The sequence below is a fragment of the Amblyomma maculatum genome, unplaced genomic scaffold (assembly GCF_055883805.1).
Source record: "Amblyomma maculatum isolate TAMU_Amacu unplaced genomic scaffold, ASM5588380v1 scaffold_13, whole genome shotgun sequence".
Taxonomy (NCBI): domain Eukaryota; kingdom Metazoa; phylum Arthropoda; class Arachnida; order Ixodida; family Ixodidae; genus Amblyomma; species Amblyomma maculatum.
In genome coordinates this window covers 11,715,190-11,729,814 of record NW_028146738.1, presented here as the reverse complement: position 1 = coordinate 11,729,814, position 14,625 = coordinate 11,715,190, and the positions used below count along the sequence as shown (strand labels likewise).

The 14,625-nt window shown below is 45.7% G+C and overlaps 1 protein-coding gene across 8 annotated transcripts in view; it reads right to left on the bottom strand.

Annotated features, from left to right (window-relative positions):
- LOC146172201 (uncharacterized) overlaps positions 1–14,625 on the bottom strand; it is a 60,904-nt gene that overhangs the window by 33,944 nt on the left and 12,335 nt on the right. For 4 of the 8 annotated variants that reach the window (XM_084586069.1, XM_084586068.1, XM_084586067.1 and 1 more), the window contains 2 exons: positions 5,522–5,636; positions 4,066–4,250 (listed from right to left, as the gene is read on the bottom strand). In XM_084586069.1, coding sequence (XP_084442195.1) covers positions 4,066–4,250; positions 5,522–5,636 — 300 coding nt within the window. Of the gene's footprint in view, positions 1–4,065; positions 4,289–5,521; positions 5,637–14,625 lie in introns of all 8 variants that reach the window. The other 4 variants (XM_084586065.1, XM_084586064.1, XM_084586063.1 and 1 more) reach the window with 1 other exon arrangement.

Below are 14,625 nucleotides of genomic sequence, written 5' to 3'. Positions count from 1 at the left end.
TGGGGTACGCTTCCATGACATCACGTATAAAAATAGCTTAAGTAAGGAAAACCAGATTTGCAGTAACGGACATGATTAATCAGATTAGGGAATTTGTTTGCGTGCAACCTTTGGAGTGTTATTTCAAACGTGCGTTAATGCACAGCCCCTTGTAGACGATGTACACTTGTCCTCATGACAGAGGGATTTCATGCACTGCCTCTCTGGAGCATGCCGCGTAATTTATTTCATGCTAGACCCAATAGATAGTATGACATTAATTTAGTTCTCCAGCTTCTTTCCAGAATAAACAAATGCTCTTAAGTTTCTTTGAGGTTCAGAAAACCACCCCTGTCTTGTACCTTCTCGTCATATTTTGAGGCGGTGAACATAAGACAAAAACGCGAACTTTGCAATGTACTCCACTTTCGCTAAATTCTAAACTAGGCACCTACACCGACGTCTTAAGGTTCATGCCCACAATATTGCAGCCGAATACCTCAACGCCATCCGGGTATCCAGCTTTCTTGAGGTTTTTAATGGTTCATTGAAAGTCTTGAATATCGTATGGTTATAAGATTTAGAGAACGCAGACAACGAGGATGTGATAAAATCCTGTTTTAAGTTTTCCAATGACGCAAAAGTCAATTCGTGTCGGAAGTCGTGTCCGCACTAAATGGGCGATAGCTTTCAGTATCAGGTACGCAGGCTTTTCGCTGCTGGCTTGCCTTGCTCTGTCATCACAGCTGTTGCTGAAAATCTCAAAGAAACGTGGATCCCGTGGGCTAATATCGGTTTTCTGGATAAATTTTATAACAGACTTTACAAGGCTAACAGGCCTTTCGTGCCTGGCTCATTGTCATGTGCAGTTCTTTCATATCTGTCCGCCTTTCTTGTAACATGTCTCTGACAATAGCTACCCTTAACAACTGAAGAGGCAATGAAATATCATTATTATCTGTTATATTAGTCTGACAAAAGATATCAAAGATAGCTTACGCCACCCAAGTGTGACATGTGATGTGACTACTTATATAAATGGAACTAGCTGACAAAATAAAATCAGTTGATAGTAGCGTTCTGTCGGGTCGTTTCCTCTTTGGTTGTCCACTTTTGCGCTGTCTTCATACCGAGAAGAAATGATAGCACTCATTAACTGCAAAGGATTACGAAATACAAAGACAACTTAATTTTATCAAAGTACCAACCCAGTCTCACAACTACCAACAACGCTCCCTTCAGCGCATGTAATTTACGAAGACCCGTAAACATACCCTGAATATACTTTGCGAGATTTGGTGTACACTCGATTGCATCTTGTATTTTGGAGCTGCTGGCGAGATTTTATTTTCGTGGCAGAAAGGGGATCGGTGCCTAGTCAAGCTTCTGCATTTGTAGCGTGTTGTTTTTACTCTAGAATTTCTTTTTTTTGTTCATCAGAAAAAAAATGAATAAAGGTGATTTCATTAGTGTCCGAAGTACCATAAATATGGTCAAAGTACAGCAACTTCACACATTCAGAGGAGGTCGTGGATGTAGCGCAGCCAGTTTGGATTGTTTGTATGTTTGCAATGGAGCAGTGGTCGCCTGATTTGTGAGATTTCTGCAAATTGTTTCTGCCATTGCAGTCCGCCTGGATCATGTTAGTCCATGCAAATTTCACTGCGAAAGTCAAAGTGCTTGTGCAAAGCCTCCGCTTATTCCCTATTCCGACCGTTTGTTCTCCAACAAAAAGAAAAATTATACTTGGCGATGCGGAGGTGGCGTGTCTGAATGGCGACTCATTCGGCGAAAACTCGATTCTATCATTTGACCCGTTATACTGGGCTATTAAACCGTCTATGAATTTCGGTTAACTCTCGTGCCATTCGGTTTCGCATACAGAGCATACGAACCGAGATAAATACTTTGAGACGTGCACCTGTCCTCGGTCACGGCGACCACCAATTTGGTGGAACCGCGGGCGGACCACGGAGACGCGATGGCAGCTATATTGTTGCCGGCGTCACCTGCCGCCGCAGAGCGCTCGTTCCCTTTGTGCAGTGTTCAGTGTTGAATGTCATATCGGGGACCAGTGGAGGTTTTCTTTTGTATATATTCTCGTATTGCTACGTGCGCGTCTTTCCCTCTGCGCATGTGCATACAGCCTTTGTGGGTATTAGGTGCGCGGTGGCTGACCGGTGCGCGATGAAGTGCAGTGGGTCACTGAGCTGCAGGTGCTGAAGAGAAAGGCTTACAAGTTGAAATTTCCACATAGTGTTTGAGCCCTCACTGACAGCTTTGTTTCTTTTTTTTTATAAAGAACTTCAGTTGTTGTTCACGCGGCATACCCGCATGCACGTGTGCGAAAGAGAAAACAAGGGAAAGCAGAGGTTCCGAATGTGGTGACGTCAGTGCCGTTCACATGTTTGGTTGGACCTCTCCTTTCCCAAGTGTTTGTTTAGTTAATATCCTTTCCCCTGTATTTGATTGGTGAGAAAAGCTGCCTGATTGCTTATTGGTTGCTGTACCCGCCAAGGGCGAAGACAGATGGCTTAAAAGTAAGCACTCTGGATAAACCGGGGCTGGTTTCGTCCGACCAACGGGTCAGACATGCAAATAGTTATCTCTTTCCTTGTGTCTTCTTGTTTCATTTATATGTAAATAAATAGTTAATCTTTCTCTCGTGCCATCAAGTAACGTGATTGTTGCGAGTCTGAAACTTCAAGGTATCAAGAACATCGTTATCATCAAGTGTTTCCTGACCTGGCCACCTCAATGGGAAACTCAACTCCGTCCTTCTCCAGAAAACTGAAGTATTGATTTTTAACCACGTTATGACTTGGTAATGGCGAGAGAACGGCATTGAAACCAGCAGAAACGTTTTGCTGGGGTCCTAATGTCAGTGTTAAGGCAACAACCCAGAGGCATTTGCTGCAACTTGTGACTCGCGGTCACATGGCCTCACGGAAGTCTTCACTGTTTCAACTCATTTTTGTATGGGCCTGCCTCTAATTGTATGCAGAAAATGCTGACGCAGACTGTGCAGCCTAAAGCGGAATAAATTATTAATGCGCACGCTGTACTAGCACAGAAATGCGCCGTAAGAGAAAGTACAGTGGTAGAAAAAGCTAAAATTTATCGTTTTCAAGAATCTATACGTATTCACAAGCGACATCGATTTGTCCTTTGACAATTAGCACGTGGCAGTCCTCTATTTTCATCAATCATTTTGTTTGCCACATGTGCCATTCTCGAACCATCAAATAACTCTCCATTTATCACTGCCAAAATTCACTACACTAAACGCACGAAGCCCGCTTAAGTGCCCCAAATCTTTACTGTCATGAATCTGTACCAACTTCGTTGACAAATCTTTAATATCGATGCCTTTGAAGTCTGTAACTAAAGAGAGTTGCTCCTTACGTAAAAACAGTGGCAGAAAGCCAGGAGAGATCGTCGCAGTCAGACACCAGCGAGCAAAAGTGTTGAAATGTTTCTTGCGGTGAATGCATGAAATCCAGACTTGGTCCTAATGACTAATGGGGTCAAATTTGAAAACTTTGAGTGAAGCGTATAAGTTTAAAGTAATTTTTAAATTGACTCCCGGTGACCGCTCGCGATCGATTGGAGAGACATTTCCGAGTACACACCGCTCGCAAATACCCAAGTAACGGTGTCACTTGGGATTGCAGTGAGCGCCCGCTCATTAGACGTTCCCTTGTAAGTTACGCTCGTGAGACAGGGCGTGACGGGGCGCCGTCGCCACTTGTTTACTTCTTTATTTATCGCGTGCCGGCGTGGGCTGCATTTAGGGGGAGAGGAGGAGCATTATCTTTGATCGCTCATATCTTCAGTGCTAATAAAAGTAGCGTTAAATCTTTTGCGTTCCGGTGACGATTGATGTGAAACATTGTTTGTGAGCGTTTTCTAGTTTTCGTAAATAGCTTCTCCTGGGCTTTTAAAGACGGCGTGCTATATCAGTGGTACACAACAGACAGATGCTTGATTATTAGTTGAGTTACAACCACTGCTACTCACACTAAATATTCTGGAGCACAGATGTGCATCCCTTCATCGCCAGAAAAATACAACACAGGCACTCACTGTAGCGCAGCGTACACGTGAGGCACGCGCAGCGCCCCGTGCGGGCTGTTCCTTATTGCTTCCTCCACTAGCTCCGGAAGTTGTCCCTTTGGTCTTCGGACGCGCGTGCCAGGAGGAAAGAGAGATGCCAGGGGACCCGGCGGGAGCACTGGCACGATACACGTGTCGTCCGGGCTGGCCAAGGGCTGGATGAAGTCGGAATGCGAGGTGGACTCTGCGGAGGCTGTCAGTGCACGCCAGGCGATGCGGCGGTTAGAGTTTACGTTTCTAAAGCTCCAGTGGCACCCAAGGCGCTTTCGTTGCGCGTATGTTTTCGTACAAGCGAATCCACCATAGTTCGTATAATCTGCCCATTACAGCGGCAATACACTCGTGCGGCGACAGAATGTACATTCTGAGAGCGTCTCAAGAAAGAAGTTTTCTGAACACTGGGATAAAGTGTGCATAGTGAAGAAATGGAATAGAACTGTTCAGTCTGTGGCATGCCCGATTACAACAAGCACAGAAAAATTTGCGTGAAAAAACAATACTACTATGAAAATCTATGAGCTGTAATCACCTTTCGTATTTGATGATAAACATTCCTGGCAGTGACATACTATCTATGAGGGAAAGCATAATGAATATATTCAGACTGATGCAGACTACACGATGCTTTTAGCACGTCCCTCATTATATCACAGATTATCGTTTTGTGTGTGTTTGTCCGCCATTGCAGGCCGAGTCTCGACTGCTTTCGAGGAGAACGCTCTAATTGCTTAGTCGCCCTGTTGTCTGACAGTGCAGGAGAAGCAGAACTTATTTTGCCGTGAACAAAAAACGTGTTGTTTCTCAATGCAGCTAGACAGTTTGCTGCCTTTACGGGTAATGAAACGAAAGCTGCTGCTATTCTGGCGGTAAAGATTTGCTCTCAGGCCAAGCTCGGACGGAGATATTGGTGATAACGAAAGTGTAATGCAGAAATCATAAGAAATATTGTGCGTAAAATGTCAAGTCTTCAATGAAGGAAAATATCAGCGAGTAGATTTCGTAATGAATGGCGCTTGTGAAGCGTACTTTAGAGCGTGAATAGTTTTTAGATTACGACCATCAAAGAAGCGCGGACGAAAAAAAATACGAACAAAGGCGAGACCCGAATTTGAGCTCATGTCGTCAGAAATTGGGATGTGTTGTTTACTCGCACGCAAGAGGATCCACTTTGTCAAACGGGAGCAACAGAGCTGAGCGTTTCTACGTATACATGTTGTTGCGGGCAGATCTAATTTAATATTCCAATTGTTTTTCAATCGAGTAGTTGCCACAGCTTTTTGTGCTGCACGGCACATACTAAATTATCCAAAAACGTCAGACTTTCTTTTTTGTTGCCAAATAAATAAAGAAGGCTCGAAAGTGGTAAACGTTTTTGTCTCACTCATACTCCTTTTGATTGATTCATGATTGCCGGCCGTGTACTTACGACCAGTGCGTGGTAAGGATGACTTTTCGCCCTTTCCCTTGACCACCAGGGCGAGGTCAGGTCCAATGCTGTCCACGTACTGCTTTGCCATCTGGTCCATGACTTCTTCTGTGTCCTGCATGAGCGACAAGGGTGAGCTCCTCTGCTGCCTATCTTCCTGCTCTTGAAACCAAGGATAAAAGATTGGTGTTTTCTGACGTGCAGGTAGAAACACGAAAGGATTAGGTGAAACTTTGCCTGGAAGGGATTTAGGAATGAAGCTAAATCACAGCGATCACACACTTATGGTGGACAGAGCTGGTTAGAAACCAACCTGCCATAGATTCTAAAAAGTAAGGCATGTCTTTTTCACCTAGGCTTCGGGAGACCAGCAAGGCTACGAAAAGCATACGAGTGGTGATTCACTTATTTGGCCCGATATGCGGAGCACATTTCCCTGCGTCTTAGAGGACTGCTGTGTTTTTACTCGGGTTTGGTTAGAGCTTGTTGTGACGGAGGTTTCAATAAAGAAAGAATGTAGAATCATTGAGCGTTTTTATGTTGCCAGTGTATACTTCAAGCAGAAGAACCATGGGGAGTTGCTTACGAAAGAATCAATAGCCATATTTTCCATGCATCCCAACGACATTAAGCGCAATGTAGTGAAAGCCAACATATTATTGTCGCATGATTTCGTCTAATTTATGGATGTACATTACAGAAAAACTTGTAGTTGAGGGTTGCGATTAATTTCATCCATCTAGGGTTTTTTAATGTTTATTGGCAAGATATATCACATAGCCGCCATACGTTTCTCGTCCATAAACGCGGGGCCACCTCGGTTTGGTATTAACTCGGGTTCACGGCTCGGCATTCAAATGTCCTAACTGCTGCCCATCACATCGGGGCCATTGAAGTAAGCCAGAGACCTGCTACATCATGCGTTCTATTCTGTTCTAGTTTCGGTTTCTTTTCGATGGATTGTGCCTGCACTTGTGTTTTCTTCTTTAGCTTGTGTCGTCATCAGTGAAGTAAACGAACTGTGTAAATATCCGGCGCTTCGTCAAGAAACGGGCTTCTCAACGTGTACACCTGACACTCGAGCTCCGTCTCCCCTTCTTAATGAGCGCCTAGGCCGATGCAACATTAGCCTACGAGTATGAAATAGGCCTAGTGCATAGTGAAATAGGAGCATCATCAGTTACATAAGTTATCCGATCACATCCGTCTTTGAAAAGCATTTCTCCTCTAAGCTTCTATCCTAACGAATTAACGAATTACAGCATAACTTTCTTCGACGTCGACGCATTGATTTAGAGCGCCGCTCGCAGCGTCGCCGGCGGTGTTGTACCCCGTAACCAGGTTCTGCACAGCGCATGCGCGCATCGCCACGGAGGGCTGACCGTGTGGAGAAGGAAAGCGTCTACCGGCATCGCATGCTCCCTATATTAAAAGTGGATTCTGCCCAGAACGCCGGTGAACTTTGATGCGTTCAACGCATCGTTGGTTGAGTTCGATGCAATTCTCGACAGGCTGCACCTCCTAAGTCGAAACGCAAAGTCGCCGCCGTTCGCCACTGCGAACCGCCTCCATGTATAAATTGTTTATTCACTGTCATTTTTTTCTAAGCCATCACTGAAGCACTCGGTGAAAGTCCTTCGTTTGCCGCTGCGTGCACAATTACTCCGCCTAGTGCCGAAGCCGCCTTTCCTGTTGTAGCGCAGGCCACATATGCGTTTAGGTCAATAACTGCTGTTGGAATGTTTCTTGCAGAAGGTATATGTGTGAAAAATAAAACGTCGTCTTTAATTGTACATACAGGTCTTACGCGAATTGTTTGCCTCAATCTATCGAAATGATGAAAAAGCTCATGAGCTGCGCTCAAATTTCGCACCAGGATGTAACGCAACCGTCGGCAAATTTGTTTCAGTTTCAGCAATTTTCTTCAATATTTTTAAGTTGTCCAGCGATATCCTGATAAGCCACGCCATGCTGGCATGCCGCGTCGAGCCAACCAGGTTCACCGCTGAAAGTCAGTGAGTGAAATATTTTCATCCTGTGAACTTTTCTACGAGAAGTGAAGTCGCAAGTGACCCAGCAACAGAGGCGTCAAGTTGTCATGTTCGCGTCGCTTACGGGGGAGCGTTGCTAACCACATACGGACGCCGTCATTTGTATTTGCTGTAAACGTCCCTAACAAAGGTTGACAAGGGAGGAAATGAGTTTTCTACGTCTTTGAAGTCTGCCACAGTGAACAATGCGTCACCGAGTTCAATCAATTTTTATCATTTACAAGAATTTTCATTGCACGAGCAGTAAAGGTTTCTAGTTGTCACGATTAGCGTCAGTTCGCTTCGTATTAGAGCTACTCGCCATTCTGTGCTTCTCCCCCGAGAAGACTGTCGGCCATGCGGTCGCATGGTGTCCTTCTGGCGTGGTTACGACACGAGTCCGTTGAAGTCAGTGCAAGCGGATTTCTTTCTATCTAGTTGTTGGCTGGCCCTATCATTGTCCGATAATTATCCCTTCTACATTGTCCATCTATCACACTTGTTTCGCGGGCGTTCGCCCACCTTGCTGAACCGTTGCTCCAGCATTCAGGTCGTCCGGAAATCCAATTCTCGCAGTAAAATTTAGCTTTGGAAATTTATTTGAGCATATCAGGTGGGTCTATAGCGACTGCTGTGAGCAAGAAAGCTCTTTTTCTTTACAATGTAGGAAATGAGGCTAGAAAAATTTATTTCGCTCGCGCTGCGTCTCAAAGTGAGAGTACCGCTACTTCGTCAACAGAGGATAACGACACTACTCCAGAAATTTATAAGGCAGCTGTTGCACTGTTGCGACAAGAATTCAAGATACCAATGAAATTGGTCATAGAACGAAGACGTTTTCAAAACAGACAGAAACAACTACGCGAGTCTATTTAACAATATATCGCTGCTTTATGTGAAATCGTCCTACTATACGACTACGCGTCTCCAGAAGGAATGCTCAGAGCTCGCTTTGTGGCAGGAGTGTGTTCTCTGGGAATTCCAGAAACACTTTTGATGGAAGAATGCAAAGCCATTTTTGCGACTGCGTGTGAGATCGCTTTGCAATACACACCGGCTATCAGTCATGCTCAAGAATGTCTCGTGCCACTTCAACTTATATCAACCCGTCCAGTCTCGTCACAAATGTCAGCTCCAAGGCAATTTCTTCATTTATTACCTACACAGGAGCCAGCTTACGGTCATTGACGACCGGCTCCACAAGCATCAAGATTCTAAGAATTTTCTCAAAGGTCTTTTAGCTCGCAACAAGGCTCCACGACGAATTAGCCGCATTGAATGTAACACCGTCTCCAAGGTCTCAATACCACACACGATCACCAGCTTCATGATCTGCTACCAAGCAAACTCCATCACGGACACCGCCTCCGTATGCACCATCCATCCAATTACAATGTCCACGTCAAAAACAAGTGAACTAACATTAATTCTGGTCAATGAGACACACCGCCACTGCGTCAACCTGCCCTGCACAAGACAAGAGATGTTTTTTTAGTTATAAGATAGGACATTTTAACTCTGTTTGCAGACAATGCCAAGCTGTTCGACAGGTCCAAGAATACGACCCACAGCAAGAGGAATACATAACCAAAGAAGGACAGCTCCCTGTTGAAGTGATTCAAATTGAGGAAAATGCGGTAACAGATGGTGTTCATGACAGGAAACCCCGGATGGGCACAGAGGAGGTCAGCACCCAGCTACCACGCCAGTCCGAGATGTACGGGATACAACCCCTGACACCTACTCCGAAGGCATCAGAGAGGTGCGCTCGTCCTGTGTGTATATTTCTTCAAAGCAACAACCAAGCAGATCAGCAGTTATTGGACCAGCTCATCCATAAAACAAGTCCTATTCATAGTGATTTGACAGAAAGTGAGACTGTCTCGTCGAAACTTAGTGGTTTGGATGACTCATCAGCCAGTGTGTCACTTTTCTTAAAGTGATCGATGGCCTGTCCTTCACGACACCATGGGTGAGTTCACTTCTGCTTTGCAGCCCTATCTAAATATAATAGCTGAATCGCCACGGAGACCTAAATGGATTACCCACAGAGAATCATGTGTGTGTCGCGCTCCACCCAGGCCACAACCTCTCAGTGAAAAGTGGATGTGTGTGAAGTGTATATACTGTAACTTGATGCCTTCTAGGGTACGATCCTTTTCAGTGAGTGCCAATTTCTTGTGTTAAATTTGTGCACTTACAATATAATGAGCGGTCAATACATATTTCTTTTATGTGCCACCTGCTCCTACAAAATGTTGCAAAATTCAAAATTTCCTTTGTCCTTTCCCTTGTGTAATATACCAATGTACTGCCTCCGCTCCCTTTTGTTTTCCCTTAGGAAGGGTGCATATATTGTCACGTAGTGATGATAAGGTCGATGACACAAATGGAGTCTTGGAGTGCAGTGAAGAAACTCCTTAATGGGCTAACTTGCACCCACAAAAGAACTAAACTCTCGTCGGCGGCGATAGTAACAAACGTGTTCGTCGAACTAATAATGCCTGTCGCACACGTCAACGTGAAATTTAGATAAGACTTAGAAATTTAGATAAATTTAGAACGATTTAGATAACGTCGCAAAATGTTACTAGCACAAGCTGGAACCTTGTAAAAACATAAGCGAGTGGCCATAATCTTCGAGACAGATCTCGGCGCATCTTGCGCGACAAAAAAAACTGATAGAGGTGCGTCTCGCGGCATCGAGCATTGACAAACGATTATTACACAATTGATATGCGTGCCAGAATCACAGCGATAAGGCCGCATGCCGACGGCTGATAAAAACAACAAATACAGTTTCGAAGGTTTCGCGCCATTACTATCCCCTTAAAACATCTCTTCGATGTTCCAGAATAAACAAAGCAACTTAAACATAAACATTACAAAGTTTAAACATCACGGATTCTTTAACGCACGTAACAGGGCTTCAGACTGACAACATGAACGATTTTTGGATTCGCGCGTCGACGTTGTGATGCTGTCGTACCATCGGGAATTACTTCATAGTCGAGTTGTCCGACGTGGCGAAGAATTTTGTATGGCCCAAAGTATCGACGCAGTCCAAACCCACACTTTGTCTCCTGAATTGCACTCTGCGTGGCGTCGTCGTAAATTGTATCGACGGGTGTCGGTGCGCTGTTGGTCTTTAATACGCAGCTGAGCGAGTCGTCGGGCTTCCTCTGCACGCTGCAGATAAGCGGCGACGCCAAAGCTTTCCTCGTTGGTTACGCGCCGCAGCATTGCGTCATGCGTCGTCGTGGGCTCCCTGCCGTGCAGAAGCTCGAACGGGGTCGCTCTGGTCGTCTCCTGGACTACCATGTTATACGCAAAGATCACGTACGGCAAGATGGCGTCCCAGGCCTTGTGTCCGTACATGGCGTCGACATACGTGGTGATCATGTCCGCAATCGTTTTGTTCAGGCGCTCCGAAAGTCTGTTGGTCTGGGAATGGTACGCAATTCGTCGAAAGCTAATATGACTTTATTCCAGGATGGCTTGTATCAATTCTGCCGTAAACGCCACTCTCCTGTTCATGATGAGCGCTTCTGGGGCGCCGTGTCGCAAGATAGTTTGTTCGACAAAAACTCTGGCGACTTCTGCCGCGGTACCATTGGGTAGTGCTTTTGCTTCGGCGTAACGGGTAAGGTAGTCAGAGGCTACAATGATCCACTTGTTACTCATAGATGAAGATGGGAAGGGGCCGAAGAGATCCATCCCAATTTGTTGAAATGGCAGGATTGTAGGCGGAATCAGGTTAAGTAGACCCGCTGGTCTGATTGGCGGCGTCTTGAGTCATTGGCACTCGCGACACGTCCTCACGTAGTGGGTAACTTCGGCAGGCAATCGCGTCCAGTAGTACTTGATCCTGAATTTGACGCAACGTGCACACAAACTCGAGGTGGCCTGCTGTGGGTTCATTGTGCAACGTCTGCAGAATTTTCTGCAGGAGGCTTTTAGGCACAACAAGAAACTGCGCGGTCCTGTTGGGTGCGAAGTTCTTCACGAGCAGGCAATTGCTTAACGCGAACGATGCTAAATGACACCTGAACACAGCAGGAGGGCAAGCGGTCTGTCCAAATAATCGGCTAGCACTTTCAGTTCAGTGTCTGACCACAGTTCTGCGAAACTGCTGGCGCTTACTGGCCCCAAAATCGCGTGTTCGTCGTCTTCTTTCGCCGGCGCATCAACTACTCCGATTGTTCAGTCAGTGGACCGTTTGCCTTCCAGCTCAGGAAAGTAAAGACCACTTGGGATGGTCAGCTAATCCGCACTGCTGGTGGTAACTTTATTACGCAATCCGGACGATGCACCGCAAAAGTGAAAGTGAATTGAGGCTTAGTGGTCTTGCTTACGAGCTTAGTGGTCTTGCAGCAGTGCTCCCGCAAGGTAAATTTGGGTATGGACTTTCTGAATGAGCATCGGGCGATCATCGACCTCTACTCAAAGCTCATCATGATCTCCACGGACAAAGCAATACCTTACACGACGGCTTCGAAGCAACACCTCCCTCTAAACGTCCTGGACGAAGTATTTAGAATACCGCCCCGATCAAGAATCGTCGTCTCCGTGGTTACCAGCGACATTGAAACTGCTGAAGGTGTCATCGAATGAAAAACCCAGTTTCTTTTGAGCGCGGACTAGGAGTAGCAAGAGAAATCGCCCATTTCCGCCATGGACAAGCTCAAGTGCTCTTTACGATCTTCACCGAAGAATAACCAGCACCTCCACCAGATGCCACATGGTGGTCGATGACACAAATGAAGAGTCTTGGAGTGCAGTGAAGAAACTCTTTATTGGGCTGACTTGCGCCCGCAGAAGAACTAAGCAACTCGTTGGCGGTGATAGCAACCAACGTGCTCGTCGATCGTCGAACTAAGAATGGCTGTCACACACGTTAACGCGAAATTTAAAGGCGGCTCAGAACCATCTAGATAACGTCGAAAAATGTTACTATCACAAGCTGGAACATTGTAGAAACATAGGCGAGTGGCCGTAATCTTCGAGAGAGAGATCTCGGCGCATCTTATGCGACAAGGAAACTGACAAAGGTATGAGTCGCGACATCAAGCATTAACAAACAAAAAATACAGAATTGATATACGTGTCAGAATCAGTGATAAGGCCACATGCCGGCGGCTGCTAAAAAACACCAAATACAGTTTTGAAGGTGTCGCAGCAATTTGCTGTATCGCGTGTTCTATTAGGTTCCAGGGGCGCTATTCTTGACACACATAGCCGCCGTTCGGCACCATTTTTTTTTTCTCTGATTGGTTCTCGGAACAGTCACGTGTTTAAAATTTGTGTTGCGAATTTTCGGTGTGTCGAAATGGCTTTTAGCGGTGACGTAAAAATGACGTGAGCGTGAAAACGAATTTTTAGCAGCGGTATTCATGATGTCAGGATGGTATTTATAAGTAATGGCGGAGAGAAAACAGAGGTATTTATGATAGAAAGGGATGCACTTAAGCTTGTATTACGAATGGGCTGGAATGAACCACCCATCTGATTGGCTGACGTTCTATGGCGGAAAATAAATAATGCATAAACATTTAATGATGACGTAAAAATGACGTTTTATTACGTAAAGATATTCTGCCATTGCTGTAAACGACCAAAGTTTTGTGCCACATTTCGAACCACTTGTGGCGGCCTGAAAAAAAACAGCGAATTCTACGTGCAGTGCAGGCGGCTGCTAGCTCAACGCAGTTTGACAGTTTGGTGGGTGGTGAAGTAAGCCGACACATCTTGTTGTAATTAGAGAAATCACTGAAACGACGTCATAAGAGATCTTTTCAGCTACGTCATCTTTTAGAGGACAAATAATGAAGACGCAGATTTACAGCCGCACGAGGGTCTTCCCTACACTCCCGTTGCAAATGCTTTGCTCTCAGAGAAACCATCGACCCGCGCCGTCGTTGCCAAGCGCAGCAATGCGGCCCGCTAACTGAAGCGCTTGATCTGCGCGTGATGAGGCATTTCATGCAGCAACAGAAGGGAAAGTTGGGCGAGTTGTAGGTTGTTCATGATGGTTTTTGTGGGCGCTCTTTAACACAGAAACAAAGAAAAGAAGAAAAATAAAAGCGCCAGTTTCGTGTTTTCTTCTCTTTGTTTTTGTGTTAAACAGCTCCCACCAAACTGTCGTGACGCTGGGACTAAGTCGACCCGGCCTTCACTTGGTAGCGTGCAGAGACTCCAGGTTGATGAAGGATTGGATCTTCGAAGTTGGTAAAATATATACAAGCAGGTTTAATGGCACTTTGAGAAAACTTATTTACGTGAAAAAAAGGGTATATCAACAAAGTGGCAATCGTTAAGAGTTCATAGCGAGAAGCGTCTGGATGAGCCGTTTACCCAGGGCTCAGAGCGTCATTTCGTGCTCTGCAACGTCCTTAAATCCCCCTATGTCCAGCCCCTCTCTGAAGATGCTGACCAATCAGTTCCAGGGCACACCCCTCAGGTATCGGCAACCAATCGATCACATCACTGCACTGATGGTCTGATGCAGTGACTGGTCCAGTATTGTTTCGTCGGGCGTGGTCAGTTGTTGGCGGGTAGAGCTTGAGAACGGCGAGGAGGTAAATTTCGATTCTTCTGCAAAGATTCGCTATACTGGTTCCGGTAAGTGGATTTTATTCTCAGAAAGCCAAGTGTACGTGCGCGCCACGAATACTGCTCCCAGCATTGTCCATTTCCGGCGATTGCAACTCTTTCCTGCATTCCCGGGAAATCCTCTAATGGCCGTAATTCTCATGCTCCTTTCTTCTCCTGTATGTCAGCGGACGTGTCACTCCGATCGTCTCCTTTGGACAATAGGCATTCCTCACTTGACAATAGCGCCTCCCAACGGGAAGGGTGAACAGTTGAACAAAAGCACTTCCGTCTATTTCTCACAGGGCGACGTTTCTTTGTATTTTTCTTGACATTCCCTTGACAGGGCCAACTTGGCAGTTGTAGGGTCACGACAAATCAAAGCATGCTCACACAAAAAGAGTCATGTGAACACGCTCGATCACTTAGAGCCCTTGCACAAACAGCACATATCAATACCATGCCCACAGGCGCACAAGTGCG